This window comes from Silurus aristotelis, assembly GCF_946808225.1.
Source record: "Silurus aristotelis genome assembly, chromosome: 27".
Lineage (NCBI taxonomy): Eukaryota > Metazoa > Chordata > Actinopteri > Siluriformes > Siluridae > Silurus > Silurus aristotelis.
Window position 1 is genome coordinate 1,337,484 of NC_139600.1, and position 19,197 is coordinate 1,356,680.

Sequence of the window (19,197 nt, forward strand, 5' to 3'; positions counted from 1 at the left end):
GACCATTACATTTTGTATTCGTTTTATTAAATAATAAAAAACTTTGTATTTGACATTGTGACAGTAATAATGCAGATTACATCATGAAATGCAATACATTGATGACTAAGCTAAATTACCTTATATACCTGCTATATTATCCACATATTTTCATAATAAAAAATATAAATAAATTATTAGTTGCTTTAAAAAAGAACATCTTCATATTAAAAAAAAATCAGTAACAAACTATTTTTACCACAACGTATATAAAATTGCAAAGACGTTCCTGCAAAAAACTACCGTCAATGTATTGAGTGCAGTGCATAGATATATCCAGTAGGGGGCAGAAGACACGTCTCACATTGTTTTCAACGGGTTTTTGAGGAAAGTCTTGTTAATGCAGGTGGTGCAGAGGTTCTTTCTTGCTGAAATTGTGAAATCTGTGAAAACTAAACCATAATTTAATTGACCTATCATATCAAAATGCAAATACAAATATATAAATAATATAAATAAATTATATATATATATATATAAAATTTAAATTACTCAAAAAAAAAAAAGGTAACTGTGTTTTCTTCATGTTTTAGTTTAAAATGATCCCAAACTTTGGAAACTTTGTTGTTTTCTTTGGCTTATGAATAATTTAAAGTTACTCGAGGAATAATTTTAGCCCTACTTGTAATTTTATGATGTTACTCAATTAGCTACATGCTTTAAAGTGTTGCAATTTGATCCTTTTATTGTTGTCATTCTTTTTTGTTTTAAATATTGATTATATTGGAGATTTTTGCAATGTTGTTAAAAAGGTAATAAAATTGTGAATTAGTGTAACTCAACTCTCATAGAAACTAGGTAGACCTTTTTTCTTTACTGCATTGGATCAGTGCCATAAACTCTACACTTACAATAAATAATATCTTTATTCATATATCTAACATGTCTATAGAGATCGTCCTCAGAACGTTCTTGTGACCCTGAAGAAACTCTTCCACAGCTGTTCCAGTGTTGGGTCACGACACGGTGTTTGGGCATGTCTGAATAAACTCCCTCAAATTTTCTATAAGATCTCAGGCTTTTTGGAAAATGTACATAAAAGCTGTTGAGATATTTCCTCGTAACGAGTTCCTGATGTGTTTTTATTTCTTCCGCAGCTGCTCTACACTTCCACTTCAGTTCAATGTTTAACGGTGTACAAATTCCCCCGATGAAATATGACAGTTACTTGAATGGATATTTATGAGAATTATTTGAATAAGAGTAAAACTATGTATATTCATTTCAGGTTTCATATCGTCTCCGGCCGCAATCGGCTCAATGCTGAATTAAAAATATTCACGTTAGATCGGGAATCCGTGTGAAAAGTCTCAAAAGAAATACTGCGAATTCTGAAATGTGATTACGTGCACGCTGTGTTCAACACGTGGTGTTAAGAGGGAACCGATGCTGTAAGCTGTTTTAAACACAGGGGTTTGAAGAGTGCGTTCAGACAAAACCACACACACATTTGTGGCTTTTCTTTGAAATGCACAGGAAGAACTGGTGTGTGAAAGAGAGTGACAGGAGAAGATGAAACCATAATCAGGTCTTACTGTTCGCTTTATCTTCTCTTTCTGATGAGAAATAAATGCCAGAGAAGATAAGCAAATCATCCGAGAGATCACTTGAGAACATCGTCGGCTCATACACCACTGTAGTGGTCACAGACAGAATCTCGTGTATTTTCCTGGATGGAGAAATGGAATAGGAGAAAAAGAGAGAGAGAGAAATTAGTGTATCTGAGAGGAACACTGAATTCATTCCAGCACACTATAGATGATGATTAAAGCTGTGAGTGTCAGACATCATGTTCCTGAGAGCAGAAACAGTTACAGCAGCTCTAACAGCATTCAAGAGCTTTAACCACACTGAAGTCTCCATGTTGGGAAACTAAAATTTTCCACAAATTCATTTTGTGTCTTGAGCCATTTATCAAAATCCCTGTATTTACAATAGAAGTTCCACCAGAAAGGTCATTAAATGATGTGTACAATAGCTGTCTCACTTTGGATGAACTGGAACTTCCAGCCAATCACAGTCGACTATTCACACCTGAACTTCCAGCCAATCACAATCCACTTTTCACACCTGAAATTCCAGCCAATCACAGTCCACTATTCAAAAATATACTGGATCAGGAAATACATCAGAATGTGCAGTAATAAAATTCTTATCTAAAGAGTCAGTAATAATGAATGTTTTTTGGTATAAAAGATCCCTTTCTACACTTTCTAACTGGATTATTAATCCTGAGACTGAGCTGATGTAGACTTATAAACTTTCTTTTCGGCTTCTCCCGTTAGGAGTCGCCACAGCGGATCCTCCGCACGTTTGATTTGGCACATGTTTTACGCTGGATGCCCTTCCTAACGCAACCCTCCCCAATTTATTCGGGCTTGGGACCGGCACTAAGAGTGGCTGGGGATGGTTCCCTGACCGGGAATCGAACCCGGGTCGCAGCGCTGCATCTTAACCACTAGACCACCAGGGGACCTGATGTAGACTTATAAAATCTCATATAAAATCTCCTGCATATAAACAGTGAGAACCTGAAGATCTCCTCATTTATACTGATTGTACATTGGTGGCCAAAGTGTGGTTCAGAAGTGATCGTCACCGCAGTACACACTCGATACGGAGTAAACAATAAACATGGAAGTTCTCCTTCAGTGTGTTTGTTTTAGAAAAACTCCTTCAGACTGATACCTGTCTTCTGTAAAACATCTGGATTCATATTTCCTGCTGTTCCTCAGACTCACAGCGATCACCACAACAGTCATCACTGACATCACAGCACACACCAGTGTCATTAACACTGTGCTCATCACCGGAGCCTCCACATCTGGATGAACATCTGGAAGAACATCAGTTTTAACATTAGAATGATTTATAACTGAACATCTGAAGCTGCCATCAGTACCAAGTCCTGTAGAGGTGATCTCCTGTGTGCGTTAACATGTGTGTGCAAGGAGAAGATCAATAACAATATTCTCACATGTTCAACCCGTCATCTGGTGTCCTACCTGTGTTCAGAGAGCAGTAGTGTGAGAGGTTGATTCTGGTTCTCTTATGACTGACTGGATTGGAGGACACACAGCTGAAGGTCTTTGATCTGAGATTATCGCTCTTCTTAATTTCTAGAAGAAGATTCAGTGTGATGTTGTTGCTGCTGCTGGTGTGGTTTAATAAAACATCATCTTCATACAAAGACAGCATCAGTCCTCTGCTGTTCCTCACAGAACACAGCACTGAACAGAACTCTGAAGAAGAGGAGGTGGACTTCATCACCTGTGGAGCTGAAACTCTCTCTGTACAGAAACATGAAGATCCTCATGTAGTTTCTGTCCAAAATCAGGAGAGAAATGAACTCACCGTACACCTCCAACTGATATTCTTGTTTTCTCTTCGGGTCTTTAATGCTCTCCACTGTGTAAAGTCCTGAATCATCTGTTCTCAGGTCTGAGAGAGTGAAGAACCCAGTCAGACTGAGCCACTGAAGACGATTCACAAACTTCTCACTAGAATTTGTGTCACTCACTTTATTCAACACCTGTCCAACTGTGTCACCTTTATATATTAAATTCCCAGAAACTGGAACACTGGTACTGAATGTCACAGATTCTCCTACAGCACGGATCAACTCCTGACCTGAAGATCCACCAACAGACCTGAAGATCTCTGAAAGAGGAAACAGAACCGAGAATCTGATGGAAGAGTCGTAATAAATCACATACAAAGAAAACTGCAGTGAAATCAATAATCTTATAAATCACCCAAATTATTCACAAAAGAATTCTGATTCTGAATTAAAATACGATAAAACGGATTTTTATTAGACCACAGGTACATCATCATCATCATCATCCATAACAATTTATTGTTTCCTGTTGATAAATTGGAGTTTATTTGTGATCTCGGTGTTTTTAGTAATACAATTAAATGTAATGTAGGATTGAAAGCATCGACTTCATAATTATTTGAAAATTATATTTTCAATTCTGTTCTTTTTCTCTGTAAATGTTGATCCTCAGACTTCACAGTGAAATATTCAGAGCAGGAACCTGCAGCTGTGTACAGAAGGAAACTCTCTCGGCGTGTGGTGGAGAATCTACAGCACACACTTTTCATTTATTTCTATAATCAGTAATAAAATCTATGAGGAGAAAATCTTACCTGATATCAAAAGGAAAAGCAGACGATGAAAACATCCCATTCTTTTCTACACTTTATTTATTCAACTGGAACACAAAGCTGGAGGATAAACATGAGGTGGAGCTTCAGTTTTCAGACTGCTGATCTTTCAGATCTTTCTCAGTATTTCTCTGTTAAACTTCCCTTTTCTCTCTCTCTTACCATCAGACTTCTCTCTCAACTATCTACACTTTTTTCATTTTCAATTCTTAAAATAAATAAATGAATACATACATAACAGCACAGTACCAATATCACCACATGGTGTTTATGAGCAATAAACAAAACTCCTCCCATTATTTTAAAATCTCAAATCCCATCATGACCCATCATGAACATCATCACTGCCCCAACCATGATGATAATATGATGATGATGGAATTCTTCAGTGTACTTTACAGTCGATGCTTCCTAAATAAACCTTTGGAAATAATTATGTAGTTTAATAACATTAGGAGATCAAATACTGTATACTATTACACTATACGCACCAGTAGCAGTAGCAGTATAGGACACCAGGTGGCAGCAGATCGTAGCTTTTAATCATATTCCATAGAGCGGAACGGGTTTTTTACACCGACCAAATGAATGAATAAATGTTTAGGATTAAATCTCAAAATATGTCAGATTGTAGACTAATTAAAACACTTGAATAATTGTCTGTGGGGGGTTCTTGGTGTGTGGTTTTGAATCAGGGAGCCGAGAGAAAAGATGGCACATGCTCGCAGGAACACACTGATACAACATGCAATTCTGAGATAAAAAATTCTGTTAAAAATACAGTACATAAAAGTGAATATTTTAGTTTCTCCTGGACAACCCTATTTTTTTGTTAAACATTTCAACCCAATTCATTTTGTCCAGTTTTGTTGAAGGGATCCAATAATTTGGGGTTTAATGTGATATTTTATGCAGCAAAACAAATGAGAGATAATGTAATAGCGCATGCAGGCCACGTGGTGGTGTATTGTGTGAATAAATGTGAGACCATTAACCACACACACACACACACACACACCCACACACAGACAGCGAGTCTGTGAGGACAAAACCACACATTTACTTTGAAATGCACAGGAAGAGCTGAAGTGTGAGACGCCTGTCCTGCTGCAGTGTAATGCTACATCCTGCACCACGTCTTATTATAATTATAAACTCTTAATCTCTGAATCACTGCTACAAGTGTACTAATATGGTATTAGAGCAGACATGAGCAAACTACAGCCCGCAGGCTTATTAATCCGGCCCGCTGAACGTGATCAAATTATATTAAAATCGTTACGGGTAAACTTGTTCAATTTACCTTTCCCCTGTAATGCCCACGTTTCCCCAAAAGATGTCGCACTTCAGCTACATTGACCTTGTTCGTGTGTATTACTCTCTTCTTCTCTTATGAGCCCTTCTGCAAAAATTAGCTTATCAAAGAAAAGAAAAGTGGATAGTGAGCCGAGTGTTTAATACGGAGTGGACAACAAAACATTTTTTCGCTGAAGTCCGATTAAAGGCTGAATGCCTAATATGCCAAGAAACTGTTGCGGTTTTCAAAGAGTACAATATCAGCCGTCACTTTGTCCTCTGTCCTCTGTCACAAGACCCTGAAACCGCACCACAAGAAGTGCAATTGGAACTGATCGATCTTCAGTCTGACTCCGTCTTAAAGGAGAAGTTCAGCTCTCTTAAACTAAATGACTTTCATGCTTCACTTAACAAAGCCATGTTTCCAAACCTCTGGAAGACGGCACAGAAGATGCTGACATTGTTTGGTTCGACCTACTAATGTAAGCAGACATTCAGCATCATGAACATCAACAAACCACCTCACAGATCCTGACCAACACCTTGGATCTATCCTGAGAATTGCCACAACAAAACTTACTCCAGACTTTGATGCACTGGCAAAAAAAAAGATCAACAAGTTGTGGATCATTTGGCAATTAATGAAACTGAATTTGTGTTTTTCTGCTGTGTTTATTTAACTGAAATTTGAAAAGTTAATTATTAATTTAATTAATGCATTTGGAAAACAATTTGTACAATGATCCTTGAATATTCATGCTTTGCTACACATTACAGGCCAAATCTCTAATGTTTATATATATATATATATATATATATATATATATATATATATATATATATATATATATATATATATATATATATATATATATATATATATATATACAGTGGGTACGGAAAGTATTCAGACCCCCTTAAATTTTTCACTTTTTGTTATATTGCAGCCATTTGCTAAAATCATTTAAGTTCATTTCTTTTCCTCATGAATGTACACATAGCACCCCATACTGACAGAAAAACACAGAATTGTTGACCTTTTTGCAGATTTATTAAAAAAGAAAAACTGAAATATCACATGGTCCTAAGTATTCAGACCCTTTGCTGTGACACTCATATATTTAACTCAGGTGCTCTCCATTTCTTCTGATCATCCTTGAGATGGTTCTACACCTTCATTTGAGTCCAGAAATGTTTGATTATACTGATTGGACTTGATTAGGAAAGCCACACACCTGTTTATATAAGACCTTACAGATCACAATGCATGTCAGAGCAAATGAGAATCATTAAGGTCAAAGGAACTGCCTGAAGAGCTCAGAGACAGAATTGTGGCAAGGCACAGATCTGGCTAAGGTTCCAAAAAATTTTCTGCAGCACTAAAGGTTCCTAAGAGCACAGTGGCCTCCGTAATCCTTAAATGGAAGACGTTTGGGACGACCAGAACCCTTCCTAGAGCTGGCTGTCCGGCCAAACTGAGCTATCGGGGGAGAAGAGCCTTGGTGAGAGAGGTAAAGAAGAACCCAAAGATCACTGTGGCTGAGCTCCAGAGATGCAGTCGGGAGATGGGAGAAAGTTTTAGAAAGTCAACCATCACTGCAGCCCTTCATCAGTGGGGCTTTATAGCAGAGTGGCCCGACGGAAGCCTCTCCTCAGTGCAGGACACATGAAAACCCGCATGGAGTTCTCCAAGATGGTGAGAAATAAGATTCTCTGGTCTGATGAGACCAAGATAGAACTTTTTGGCCTTAATTCTAAGCGGTATGTGTGGAGAAAACCAGGCACTGCTCATCACTTGTCCAATACAGTCTCAACAGTGAAGCATGGTGGTGGCAGCATCATGCTGTGTGGGTGTTTTTCAGCTTCAGGGACAGGACGACTGGTTGCAATCAAGGGAAAGATGAATGCGGCCAAGGACAGGGATATCCTGGACGAAAACCTTCTCCAGAGTGCTTTGGACCTCAGACTGGGCTGAAGGTTTACCTTCCAACAAGACAATGACCCTAAGCACACAGCTAAAATAACGAAGGAGTGGCTTCACAACAACTCCGTGACTGTTCTTAAATGGCCCAGCCAGAGCCCTGACTTAAACCCAATTGAGCATCTCTGGAGAGACCTAAAAATAGCTGTCCACCAACGTTTACCGTCCAACCTGACAGAACTGGAGAGGATCTGCAAGGAGGAATGGCAGAGGATCCCCAAATCCAGGTGTGAAAGACTTGTTGCATCTTTCCCAAAAAGACTCCTGGCTGTATTAAATCAAAAGGGGGCTTCTACTAAATACTGAGCAAAGGGTCTGAATACTTAGGACCATGTGATATTTCAGTTTTTCTTTTTTAATAAATCTGCAACAGTGTCAACAATTCTGTGTTTTTCTGTCAGTATGGGGTGCTATGTGTACATTAATGAGGAAAAGAAATGAACTTAAATGATTTTAGCAAATGGCTGCAAAATAAAAAAGAGTGAAAAATTTAAGGGGGTCTGAATACTTTCCGTACCCACTGTATATATATATATATATATATATATATATATATATATATATATATATATATATATATATATATATATATATATATATATATATATATATATATATATATATATATACTGTATGTATATATAATTTATTATTATAATTTTTTTATTATTAATTCATTTATTTATTTATTGCTGGCCCCTCTGTCAAATTTTAGAACCCATTGTGGACCGTGAGTCAAAAAGTTTGCCCATCCCTGTATTAGAGTATGATGTAGAATCAGCCCTGTGGACTCACTAGAAAATGATTGAGCTGCTGATTGTAGTGATAGTGTGAAGTGTAGTCACTGCTAATGGTAGAGGGTGTTTTTATTTATGTTGATATACATCATGTCTATATCTCTAAAATGATGCAACAATCAGATTAAAAATCAGTTATTTGATTCACGCTACATTGAGTAGGATTTTATTGTCGTTTCAGCGATCTACAGTTCAGAACGCAGTGAAACGAAACAACGTTCCCACAGGACCAAGGTGCCACGAAACCAGACAAGATCACACACAACACACGCTGACTAGGACACTACATGAAGTGCAAAAACATTGTGTAAAAAACAACACAAAACAGTAGACAGTAAATTGAAGCAGAAGTGTATTAGTGAAGCAGTGTTAAAATACAGCAAGTACTTTGGGTTCATCGGAGTCAAAAAGAACCCAGGACAGTTCCTCTCAGATATTTTATACTCTTCCTCCAGCTTGTAATGAAAATGGAGTTTCACTTTAAATTCATATTGAGTGTAAGAATTAAGTGATGGCCAAAATGGTCAGCTGATGTTATTGTTTAAATGGTCACGGTCAAGCACACCTTTACCAAGAAACGTTTCTTGTTTTCTAAAATCAGTTTTCTGTATGATATTTAAACCGTTTTAGACTACAGCCCATTTGGTGTTTATCTTGCTGTGGGATTGGGGTCGAGGCAGTCTGTAATTTCTTACATGTGGCAAATAAATTTGTCCATATAATAATAAATACTCTACATGTTACATTGTTTGTTAGCAGCAATTGAGCAGAGATTTTATATAGATTTGTTTATTTAAGTTCACACAAGGAAATAATGTTTTTTATTTTCTGGAACTAGAAAATGTAAGACTATCATGGGATAAATAATGTATATCTAAGTCAATGTCTATTACTCCAGTGATTGTAAAACCCCATTGGCTCCCAGGATCATATAAAATGGGAAAACACTTCTCTCAGTAATTTAGTTGGAATGGGATGGGATCCTGTCCTGTACTTGTAAACTAATGTAATTGTAATTGTGGAGCTTTAGGTGAAACTGGGTCATGAGATGCTCCGAGGTTGAACAGCGACAATTTTGTTCCTGATACAGGAAAAAAAAAAAATCAGAAAAAAATGTATAATTACTCTCACAATCTAGTATTTTTAAATGAAGATTTAAAGAAATAATCATTAAAAAACACAGAAACATACACTTGTGAAAAATGCCCTTTAATGCCAACCAGAATAATTTTTTTAAAATCATATGTTCAATATTTTTTATGGAACATCGAGGATTAAAATAATTATATGATAACATTTTTTAGTTCCTCTTTTGTCCATTCTGTTATCAGGGGCAGTCAGACACGGCTTCCTCTAAAGCTGGTTGTGGTATATTTCTCCGAGAAAGAGACAGAGAGAGAGAATTCAGTGTATTTATGATAGTGAGTGTTATAGTGTAACTCAGGGATTTTTTTGTCCTGTCTAATGATACTCTTTCATCAGAGTTCATTCCAGCACACTGTAGACATTATAAACCTGTCAGATGTCACATGCCATAACATGCATGAAACATTTGCAGATGCAGAAACATGTGAAACCTGAGTGCCCTGTGAGAAACTTAGCTGCACAGCACACTCTACTTCTCTACTTATTTTACATTTTAATGTGTTTATATGGTGAATCTTTTTATCACTGACTCTCAGTCCATCGCTTACTGACCTGCATGGGTTCATTTTTATTGTATGTAATGTGTGTTATACCATATACTATACTATCAGTGATAAAAATAAATTCCTAAATAGCAAAACAGGAATCATCTACAGGGTTTTAGGTTCAATAAGACGTGAGAGAGATGAAGGACATTTCTGTTTTTTTTTTCCCTGAAAGGTGATTAACAGACTAATACCTGTCTTCCGTTCACAGACATGCTTTGTGCATACAGATACACGATCATCAGGATCACCAGGCTCACCAGCAAGAAAAAAACCACGGAACATATTACAGGAACGTGCACAGGGGTCTGAGGATCAACTGTAAAAACAGAATATTGATTAAATCACAAAGATGACATGAACATTAGAACTGACCAAATGTCTTTGGTTTTTTTTCATTAATAACATGGTGTTCTGTATAAATGCTTCATAAACATTGCTAATCTGGTTATTAATCAGACTTCCACATGCTGTATGTACTAAACAAGACATGCGGACAGTTTACTTGGCTATAAAGCCGGCGTTTCACTGAAATATCTCATCATAAAAGAAAATGTGTCTTCAGGTGAAGGTGAAACCTAGTGTACATCAGGAGTTGGAATTGGGGAAAAATGCTTTACTGTTTTATGTTTGTTTATGAAGCAGATATTTTTTGCAAGAATATCTTCAATAGTATGACGTTTCAGCTGAAACCTGATACTATCATGTTATTTCGTATTTATATTAATTGTACAATCCCAATTCCAAAAAAAGTTGGGATACTGTGTAAAATCCAAATTTTCTCCGGTTTGTGAATGGAGGTCGGGAGCAGGGAAGCTGGAAATGACACACCTGACAAAGGAATGTTCTCCATCTCTTGCATTTGAGCATAAAAGAGGAGCGAGAGGGTGTGTCAGTGTGTGTGTGTGTGTGTGTCTGCGAGTTTGTGACTTTAGCACTGATCACTGGTTCTGTCCTGAGTGGTTTTCCTTTCCCGCAAACCATCAGCTCTCCCACAGTAAATGAAAACAGAATGCAATGATTTGCAAATCCCATAAATCTATATTCTATTCACAAGAATAGAATACAAACCAACGTATAAACTGAGGAAATGTACCACTTTAAGAAGAAAAAAGGTCATTTTGAATTCGATTGCTTCAACACGTCTCAAAGTTGGGACGAGGCAACAAAAGTCTGGAAAAAGTAAATGTTATTCAAATGAAACAGCTGAAGAAACATTTTGCCACTGATGAGGTTAATTGACAGCAGGTCAGTTAGATGGTTGGGTATAAAAAGTGTATCTTTGTCAATAGAATATGGTTTTATGAGATTTGCATTCTGTTGTTTAGTTTTTTTTACATTTTTTCCAAGTGTTCCAGCTTTTTTTTTGGAATTGGAATTGTAGATAATAAAGTATAGCATCAGCAGTTCACTGGAATTCACAGAGAGCGTTAACAGAGAGAGAGAACAATGGCACTTTTTTAATTAGAGTTATAATAATTACATGGCTTTGCCTGTAATCGAGGTTAATGCCTTTATATTGAACGTGCTGCTGTGTTCTAGATTCTGATTGGGTCAGCAGTTTATGATGAATTCTCTATAAAAGCAGCTCTGCAGGTTGTTTACTCTGATGAATAACACGTTGTGTATTTTACAGTCTGCTGTTGTACCTGTGTTCAGAGAGCAGTAGTGTGTGAGGGTGATTCTGGTTCTCTCATGACTGACTGGATTGGAGGACACACAGCTGAAGGTCTTTGATGTGAGATTATCGCTCGTTATTTCTAGAAGAAGATTTAGTGTGATGTTGCTGCTGCTGCTGGTGTGGTTTAATAAAACATCATCTCTATACAAAGACAGCGTCAGTCCTCTGCCATTCTTTACAGAACACAGCACTGAACAGAACTCTGAAGAAGAGGAGGTGGTCTTCATCACCTGAGGAGCTGAAACTCTCTCTGTAAAGAAACATAAAGAACTTTATGAGTTAGAAATGTACATTTATTCACTGTTTCTGTCTAAAATCAGGAGAGAAATGAACTCACCGTACACCTCCAACTGATATTCCTGTTTTCTCTTCGGGTCTCTAGCGCTCTCCACTGTGTAAAGTCCTGAATCATCTGTTCTCAGGTCTGAGAGAGTGAAGAACCCAGTCAGACTGAGCCACTGAAGACGATTCACAAACTTCTCACTAGAATTTGTGTCACTCTGTTTATTAAACACCTGTGCAACTGTGTCACCTTTATATAATAATGTCCCAAAAACTGGTACACTGGTACTGAATGTAACAGATTCTCCTACAGCATGGATCAACTCCTGACCTGAAGATCCACCAACAGATTTGAAGATCTCTGAAAAAGGGAAACAGAACCGAGAGTCTCATAGCAGAGTCGTAATATATCACTTCATTTTTATTTAAAGAAACATAAATCATTCAAATGTACTAAAACATTTCTGTGTGTTTATTCATCTCTGCTTTTTCCCACAAATTTTGCTCCAAAGTGTCCCTGTGGATTTTCTTAAACACAAACATCAACCGCCTAAATTTTCTTAAGGAATTATATAGGACTGTTATTGGATCTTAACATACATCAACAATTCAGTAGCTTTTTTATTTATTAACTTACGATTATGCTTAAAAAATATGTATAAATCATTAGCTGCATGAATTCCTTTTTGTTCCATATATCTAAATTTGGATAATTTTATACAGAGGTGTTAAGAATAGCTGAAAATTATACTTGAGTAAAAGTATAGATATCTTACTGCAAAACTTCCTTCATTACAAAACTCACAATTTCCAATATGACTTTGAAAAAAACTTATAGTATCTGATTTTAACAGTGTTTTGACTTAAAATGCACTCGTTTTTGACACCAAGACACGTTACTGAAAAGCCGAAAACAGTGTAAGTGTGAGGTTTAATTCCCTCAAATACAAATCAAATTGTCCACCACAACACTGCATTAACCATCCACACAACAGCCTCTTCAACATAATTAAAACAAAAATAACAATTTGTGTTAAATCTAATATTGAAACATGGTGTAATTTTACTGTAATCTAAAGATGTCTGTTTGTAACACAGAGTCTGTACTGAAGTTCAATCAGCAACCGGTTTGGTTTATTTTTATTAGAACATCACTTTCCAGGTGAGTGAGAGACACTTTAATTATTAGTTATATACAAAAAATAGAATCTAATCAAAGAACTCAGTTACTTCTAATAAATAAGAGAAGGAAAACACTTACGTGATAGAAAGAAGAAAAGTAGAAAACATGTCCTCATTTTGCCTTACAGTCCAGAACAGTACAATGAAGAAATCAAACTAAATTCGTTCAACTTAACAAATATTCTGAAAGGATTGTATATCAGATAAGCATCAGTAGATGAGCCTCAGGTCCCTGTGAGTTTTCCACTGATAGAAAATTAGCTATTGCCCAAAGATCGAATGACTTGTTTGAATAATTCCAGATCTCAGAGTGTAAAAGCCATGCACTGATTTCAGCCATCATCATCTAGTTGTAGAGAATGCAGCCTGAAGTGATGAAGCACTAGTACTAATGTGACACCACTGTTTTCAATTTCATTTTTTGGATTTTGTAATATATTTCTGTTAAATGTTTCCATCTTTAATGGAAGTCCTAAGATGCCATGCGCTATAATATTTTTTTCTTTTGAATTTTTATCTTCACGACTTAATTGTCTCGTGAGTGTTTTATCGCTATCACGAGAAACCATCGAAATGAGAAACTGCCATGTGCGCTGTCACAAATGGCTATAATTACTATCCACGATGCTGCTTCTAGAACATGCTCTTATACTGAATATACAAAAAAAAGTACTGATCATAAGGAAAGGATCATGTTTGTTATGTCAAGATCAGGAGAAAATTTGTCGTAATAACAAAAACACAAGAAAATAATATATATTATAATGCACAGCCTTCTTAGGACTTCTGTAATTTCCAGTTTATTTACACTGAGACACGTACTCGGAGAGACGAGCGTTTCGCACGCCTGTTCTCATCTTTTTTTTTTCAAGGGGGGCGGGGCCACTGACATCACGTGACATCATCACATGACCCGGCGTTCGCCTCCCATTAACGTGACGAGTGTTCGGACACGTCATACGCCCGTGTTACCAAAGTTTTACCGTTTTTCATTTTTTGCCCGTTCCCACCCACGTAACGTCACGTGAAAAAATGCGGCGTTGGAACGGCACTCCGCCAGAGATTCCCCGGACCGTGCTGAGCGGTTCAATGTGTCACACGTACGGGTCAGAGCTGGTTTAACGATGCAATAAGCTTATAGGTTTGCGCGGTGGGCGTGGCCTATAACGTCTTGTGAAAGGCAAAATTCACCCGGGGTTCAACTCCCCCCACTGTGCTGAGTGTTTTGACATATCGCACGCCAGTTTCCGAACGCGTTCTTTTTTTAGCCTATTTGGGCTAATGGTGGGGGCGTGGCTTGCGGTGACGTCACTACATCACCCACAGCGCAACTCCCTCAGCTGGGCTGAGTCCGTTGATATGTCACACGTCCCCTTACTGTATTTTTTTACCCCACAGCTTTTTTGCCCCTCCCTCCCCTCCCCCCCATTCATTATGGAGTTCTAGCATCTCCCATAATGCAATTCCCCCCACCGGGCTGTTTAGATTGATGTATGGCATGCCTGGGGTCTGTGAGCTTTGGCCTGGCTCATTCATTCTGTGTGTGTCAATGTACAGTGAGGAAAATAAGTATTTGAACACCCTGCTATTTTGCAAGTTCTCCCACTTAGAAATCATGGAGGGTCTGAAATTGTCATCGTAGGTGCATGTCCACTGTGAGAGACATAATCTAAAAAAAAAAATCCAGAAATCACAATATATGATTTTTAAACTATTTATTTGTATGATACAGCTGCAAATAAGTATTTGAACACCTGAGAAAGTCAATGTTAATATTTGCTACAGTAGCCTTTGTTTGCAATTACAGAGGTCAAATGTTTCCTGTAGTTTTTCACCAGGTTTGCACACACTGCAGGAGGGATTTTGGCCCACTCCTCCACACAGATCTTCTCTAGATCAGTCAGGTTTCTGGCCTGTCGCTGAGGAACACGGAGTTTGAGCTCCCTCCAAAGATTCTCTATTGGGTTTAGGTCTGGAGACTGGCTAGGCCACGCCAGAACCTTCATATGCTTCTTACAGAGCCACTCCTTGGTTATCCTGGCTGTGTGCTTCGGGTCATTGTCATGTTGGAAGACCCAGCCTCGACCAATCTTCAATGCTCTAACTGAGGGAAGGAGGTTGTTCCCCAAAATCTCGCAATACATGGCCCCGGTCATCCTCTCCTTAATACAGTGCAGTCGCCCTGTCCCATGTGCAGAAAAACACCCCCAAAGCATGATGCTACCACCCCCATGCTTCACAGTAGGGATGGTGTTCTTGGGATGGTATTCATCGTTCTTCTTCCTTCAAACACGTTTAGTGGAATTATGACCCAAAAGTTCTATTTTGATCTCATCTGACTACATGACTTTCTCCCATGACTCCTCTGGATCATCCAAATGGTCATTGGCAAACTTAAGACATGCCTGGACATGTGCTGGTTTAAGCAGGGGAACCTTCCGTGCCATGCATGATTTCAAACCATGACGTCTTAGTGTATTACCAACAGTAACCTTGGAAACGGTGGTCCCAGCTCTTTTCAGGTCATTGACCAGCTCCTCCCGTGTAGTTCTGGGCTGATTTCTCCCCTTCCTTAGGATCATTGAGACCCCACGAGGTGAGATCTTGCATGGAGCCCCAGTCCAAGGGAAATTGACAGTCATGTTAAGCTTCTTCCATTTTCTAATGATTGCTCCAACAGTGGACCTTTTTTCACCAAGCTGATTGGCAGTTTCCCCGTAGCCCTTTCCAGCCTTGTGGAGGTGTACAATTTTGTCTCTAGTGTCTTTGGACAGCTCTTTGGTCTTGGCCATGTTAGTAGTTGGATTCTTACTGATTGTATGGGGTGGACAGGTGTCTTTATGCAGCTAACGACCTCAAACAGGTGCATGTAATTTAGGATAATAAATGTAGTGGAGGTGGACATTTTAAAGGGAGACTAACAGGTCTTTGAGGGTCAGAATTCTAGCTGATAGACAGGTGTTCAAATACTTATTTGCAGCTGTATCATACAAATAAATAGTTTAAAAATCATACAATGAGATTTCTGGATTTATTTTTTTAGATTATGTCTCTCACAGTGGACATGCACCTACGATGACAATTTCAGACCCCTTCATGATTTCTAAGTGGGAGAACTTGCAAAATAGCAGGGTGTTCAAATACTTATTTTCCTCACTGTATGTGAATCATAGCTGTTTCCCCATTCATTTCTATCGGGGTGATTAATTGCCCCCTGCCCATCGTTCCCGGGGTTATTGAAGAACGGGGGGTGTACGGGAGTGATCCACTCATCGCCTTGGACGAGAGGATGTGTCGTTCGAACCTATGGGGCGAACGCCGGCCGAACCGTGGCTGGACGGATTCCCCATTCATTTTCTATGGGGGCAAGAAAGTCGCGGAATTCCCGGAATTCTGTGCCGGTCCGGAGTTCGACAAGCATATAGATGCGACAAACTCTGGATCCGCTGGAGCCCCCATTAATTTTCTATGGGGAAATTAATTGCCCCATAGCTATTGTTCCCTAAGGTAAAAATTTCCAGAAAAATGATGAGCATGTTGCCACCCCGGACGAGTGGATATGCCGTATTGGCGTGTCGGGTGAACGGGTGACCTTCGAAATCCATTTTCGTCTTAAGAAACCCAGACATTTTGTTGGTTTTGCCCCTTTTGCCCCTACTTGCCAGGAGTATTTAACTACGGGAGTGGCATCATTGTTCAATTCAAGTTCATTTACTTTGATGTAGTTCTTTTATCTGACTATAAAGACGATCTTGTTTGATATTAATACTGCAGTTTCTCTCGTTCGTTACTGTAACATGAGTCAAAGCGTCAGTACAGAAGGTCAAATAGCAATTTTGGCGACTGAGAGACAATTTAGTTCTTACTTATCTAAAAAAACAAAATAGGATCTTACCAAAGAACTCAATTACTTCTAAAGTATAAGAGAAGGAAAACACTTACGTGATAGAAAGAGGAAAAGTAGAAAAAAGCATGTCTTCATCTTGCTTTACAGTCCAGACAGCAAGTTTTGGCTTTTACACAACTAATGTCCACAACCGAACAATGAAATAAACACAAAAATCTACCAGTTTTCAAGTATTTTAGTTCATTTTAAGTAGTTAAAATAACGAAATGTGCTTGAATAAAAAATATTCTGAAAGGATCTTATATCACTAAAAGCACCACTTGAGCAGCCTCAGGAAGTCCCTGTGAAGGGGTGGAGCTGTGGAGGGAGGTTTTTTCCAATGATATAAGATTATTCACCAGAGATAGAACCACATGTTTGGCCAATTCCAGACCTCAGAGCATAAAAGCCATGCGCTGATTTCACCCATCATCCATCTGTAGATCTTCTCCTTTACACTGAGCAGCTCGGCATACAGACATCAGCAAACAAAAACTCCTGCTGTTATAATATAGTGATGTACAGATTTCTGAATTTATGTATTTGTATTGCAGTATTTACACACTAGTTGTTTATTAATTGTTGCTGTATTGAACGCTGATGACTGACGTAATCTGGTGTAATTCAGAGAAAGCAGGGGACAGAAAAAGGACGTCCTCCTTACATACACACACAGCAAAGCCAAATATGCTGTTATAATATTTAATGAAATCTGAGCACAATTAACAGTTATATTAAAAGTTATTCCAAAACACAGAGTGAACGCTGAAATGTTCTTGCCTTTTACCTGAAAAAGAAAAATCTGTGATGCAGTAGATCTTTTCTACGTAGAGAAAGGTCTACCAGTTGAACCAGGGTGATTATCATTTTAGTAAAATGGATGTTTCAGCAGGGAATTAAATCCAATGAGAGAGAGAGAGAGAGAGAGAGAGAGAGAGAGAGAGAGAGAGAGAGAGAGAGAGAGAGAGAGAGAGAGAGAGAGAGAGAGAGAGAGAGAGAGAGAGAGAAGGCATTAGGGACCCCCAAAGACAAGTAAGAAATCGACTTAACAGTTTATTTAGACGCTTCTTCACTCGCTGTACGTGTGATTATAAACTAGCAGAGAAATGACAAGATGTGGAATAATGGCGGCCTCTAGTGGACAAAACTAGACATTAACACTGAGACGAACACATTGTGACAGAATAAAGACTATTTTACTGTTTATATTCTGTTTATACATAAACAATTTTATAGTCAATTAAAATATTTTTAAGAAAAAAACAACATGAATAAAAATATCTCGTTCAGGGATTTCTTCCTATTTACCTATAAGGTTTATTGGATTTAAAGTGTCTCTCATATATGAATGAAAATGGAAGCTACATAATTAAGCATATAGTTCACAAAATTTTGGTGTGTAGTTTTGCATAATGTTACTGGAGATGAGATGGTCACACTGCAAGAAGTGGAAGGAACCACTATAACTCGTGATGCTCAGATCCTGTGGTCGTATGGACTAGAGAAAGCAGAAGAGATCATATTGAACATTCAGGTGTTTAATGGACAAAGAGATATCAGTGAAAGAACCTGTGGAGTTTTAACCATCAGGAACATCAGCAGGAACCATTCTGGAGTTTATTTATTACAAGTCATCACTGGACATCTCTCATCTAGGACTTTTAGTGTCAGTGTTCATGGTGAGTACATTTTTAATATTTTCAGTCAAATACTCTTATGACAAAGTGTGATTATATTTAACCCCAGTTTGTTGTTTTCTCAGCTCCTGTATCTTCTCCGTACATAACCAGGCACACTGGATCCAGATGTTCAGTGTTATGATCTGTAAAGCATCACAGAAACACGAGTCTATCTTGGTTTAAAGGCACAGAGATATTAAACCAGACCAGTGATTCTCCTAATGACAATAAACTCCCTCTTCCTTTGGATGTAAATGTTGAAGATAAAGATGTTTACAGATGTGTTTCAGCTAATCCCATCAGCAGCCACACCATCACACTGAACATCACAGAGATCTGCTCACAACACACTGGTATGAGAACATCACTGAAATGTACACTTAACAAACTATCTTAAACATAAGAAGCAAGTAAATATGCCCTGTTTCTATTGTAGGAAAGTGTGAGTGCTGCAGCTACATCGAGTTCCTGGTTCGATCAGTGTGTTGTGTTCTAGTGCTCGCTGCAATT

The 19,197-nt window shown here is 38.1% G+C and overlaps 2 protein-coding genes across 4 annotated transcripts; both read right to left on the bottom strand.

Moving 5' to 3' along the window:
- Positions 1 to 878: 878 nt before the first annotated feature.
- LOC310721067 (uncharacterized protein) lies at positions 879 to 17,320 on the bottom strand. Of its 3 annotated transcripts, none has more exons than XM_083532263.1 (5): positions 17,065 to 17,320; positions 11,996 to 12,301; positions 11,627 to 11,908; positions 2,728 to 2,863; positions 879 to 1,708 (listed from the first exon to the last, which is right to left on the bottom strand). In XM_083532263.1, exons 1-5 carry the CDS (start codon positions 17,102 to 17,104, stop codon positions 1,564 to 1,566), a joined length of 909 nt encoding a protein of 302 aa, XP_083388389.1. In that variant the 5' UTR covers positions 17,105 to 17,320; the 3' UTR covers positions 879 to 1,563. The 3 variants fall into 3 exon arrangements, with proteins under 3 accessions (XP_083388389.1, XP_083388388.1, XP_083388390.1); XM_083532262.1 differs by having other exon boundaries at positions 2,728 to 2,875; XM_083532264.1 differs by lacking the exons at positions 879 to 1,708; positions 2,728 to 2,863 and adding an exon at positions 10,142 to 10,296 and having other exon boundaries at positions 17,065 to 17,317.
- Positions 3,013 to 4,289, bottom strand: LOC310721478 (uncharacterized protein; the record flags this gene model as incomplete). Its single annotated transcript, XM_083533199.1, has 3 exons — positions 4,195 to 4,289; positions 3,394 to 3,699; positions 3,013 to 3,329 (listed from the first exon to the last, which is right to left on the bottom strand). The coding sequence occupies exons 1-3, from the start codon at positions 4,232 to 4,234 to the stop codon at positions 3,013 to 3,015; spliced, it is 663 nt and encodes a 220-aa protein (XP_083389325.1). The 5' UTR covers positions 4,235 to 4,289.
- Positions 17,321 to 19,197: the final 1,877 nt, after the last annotated feature.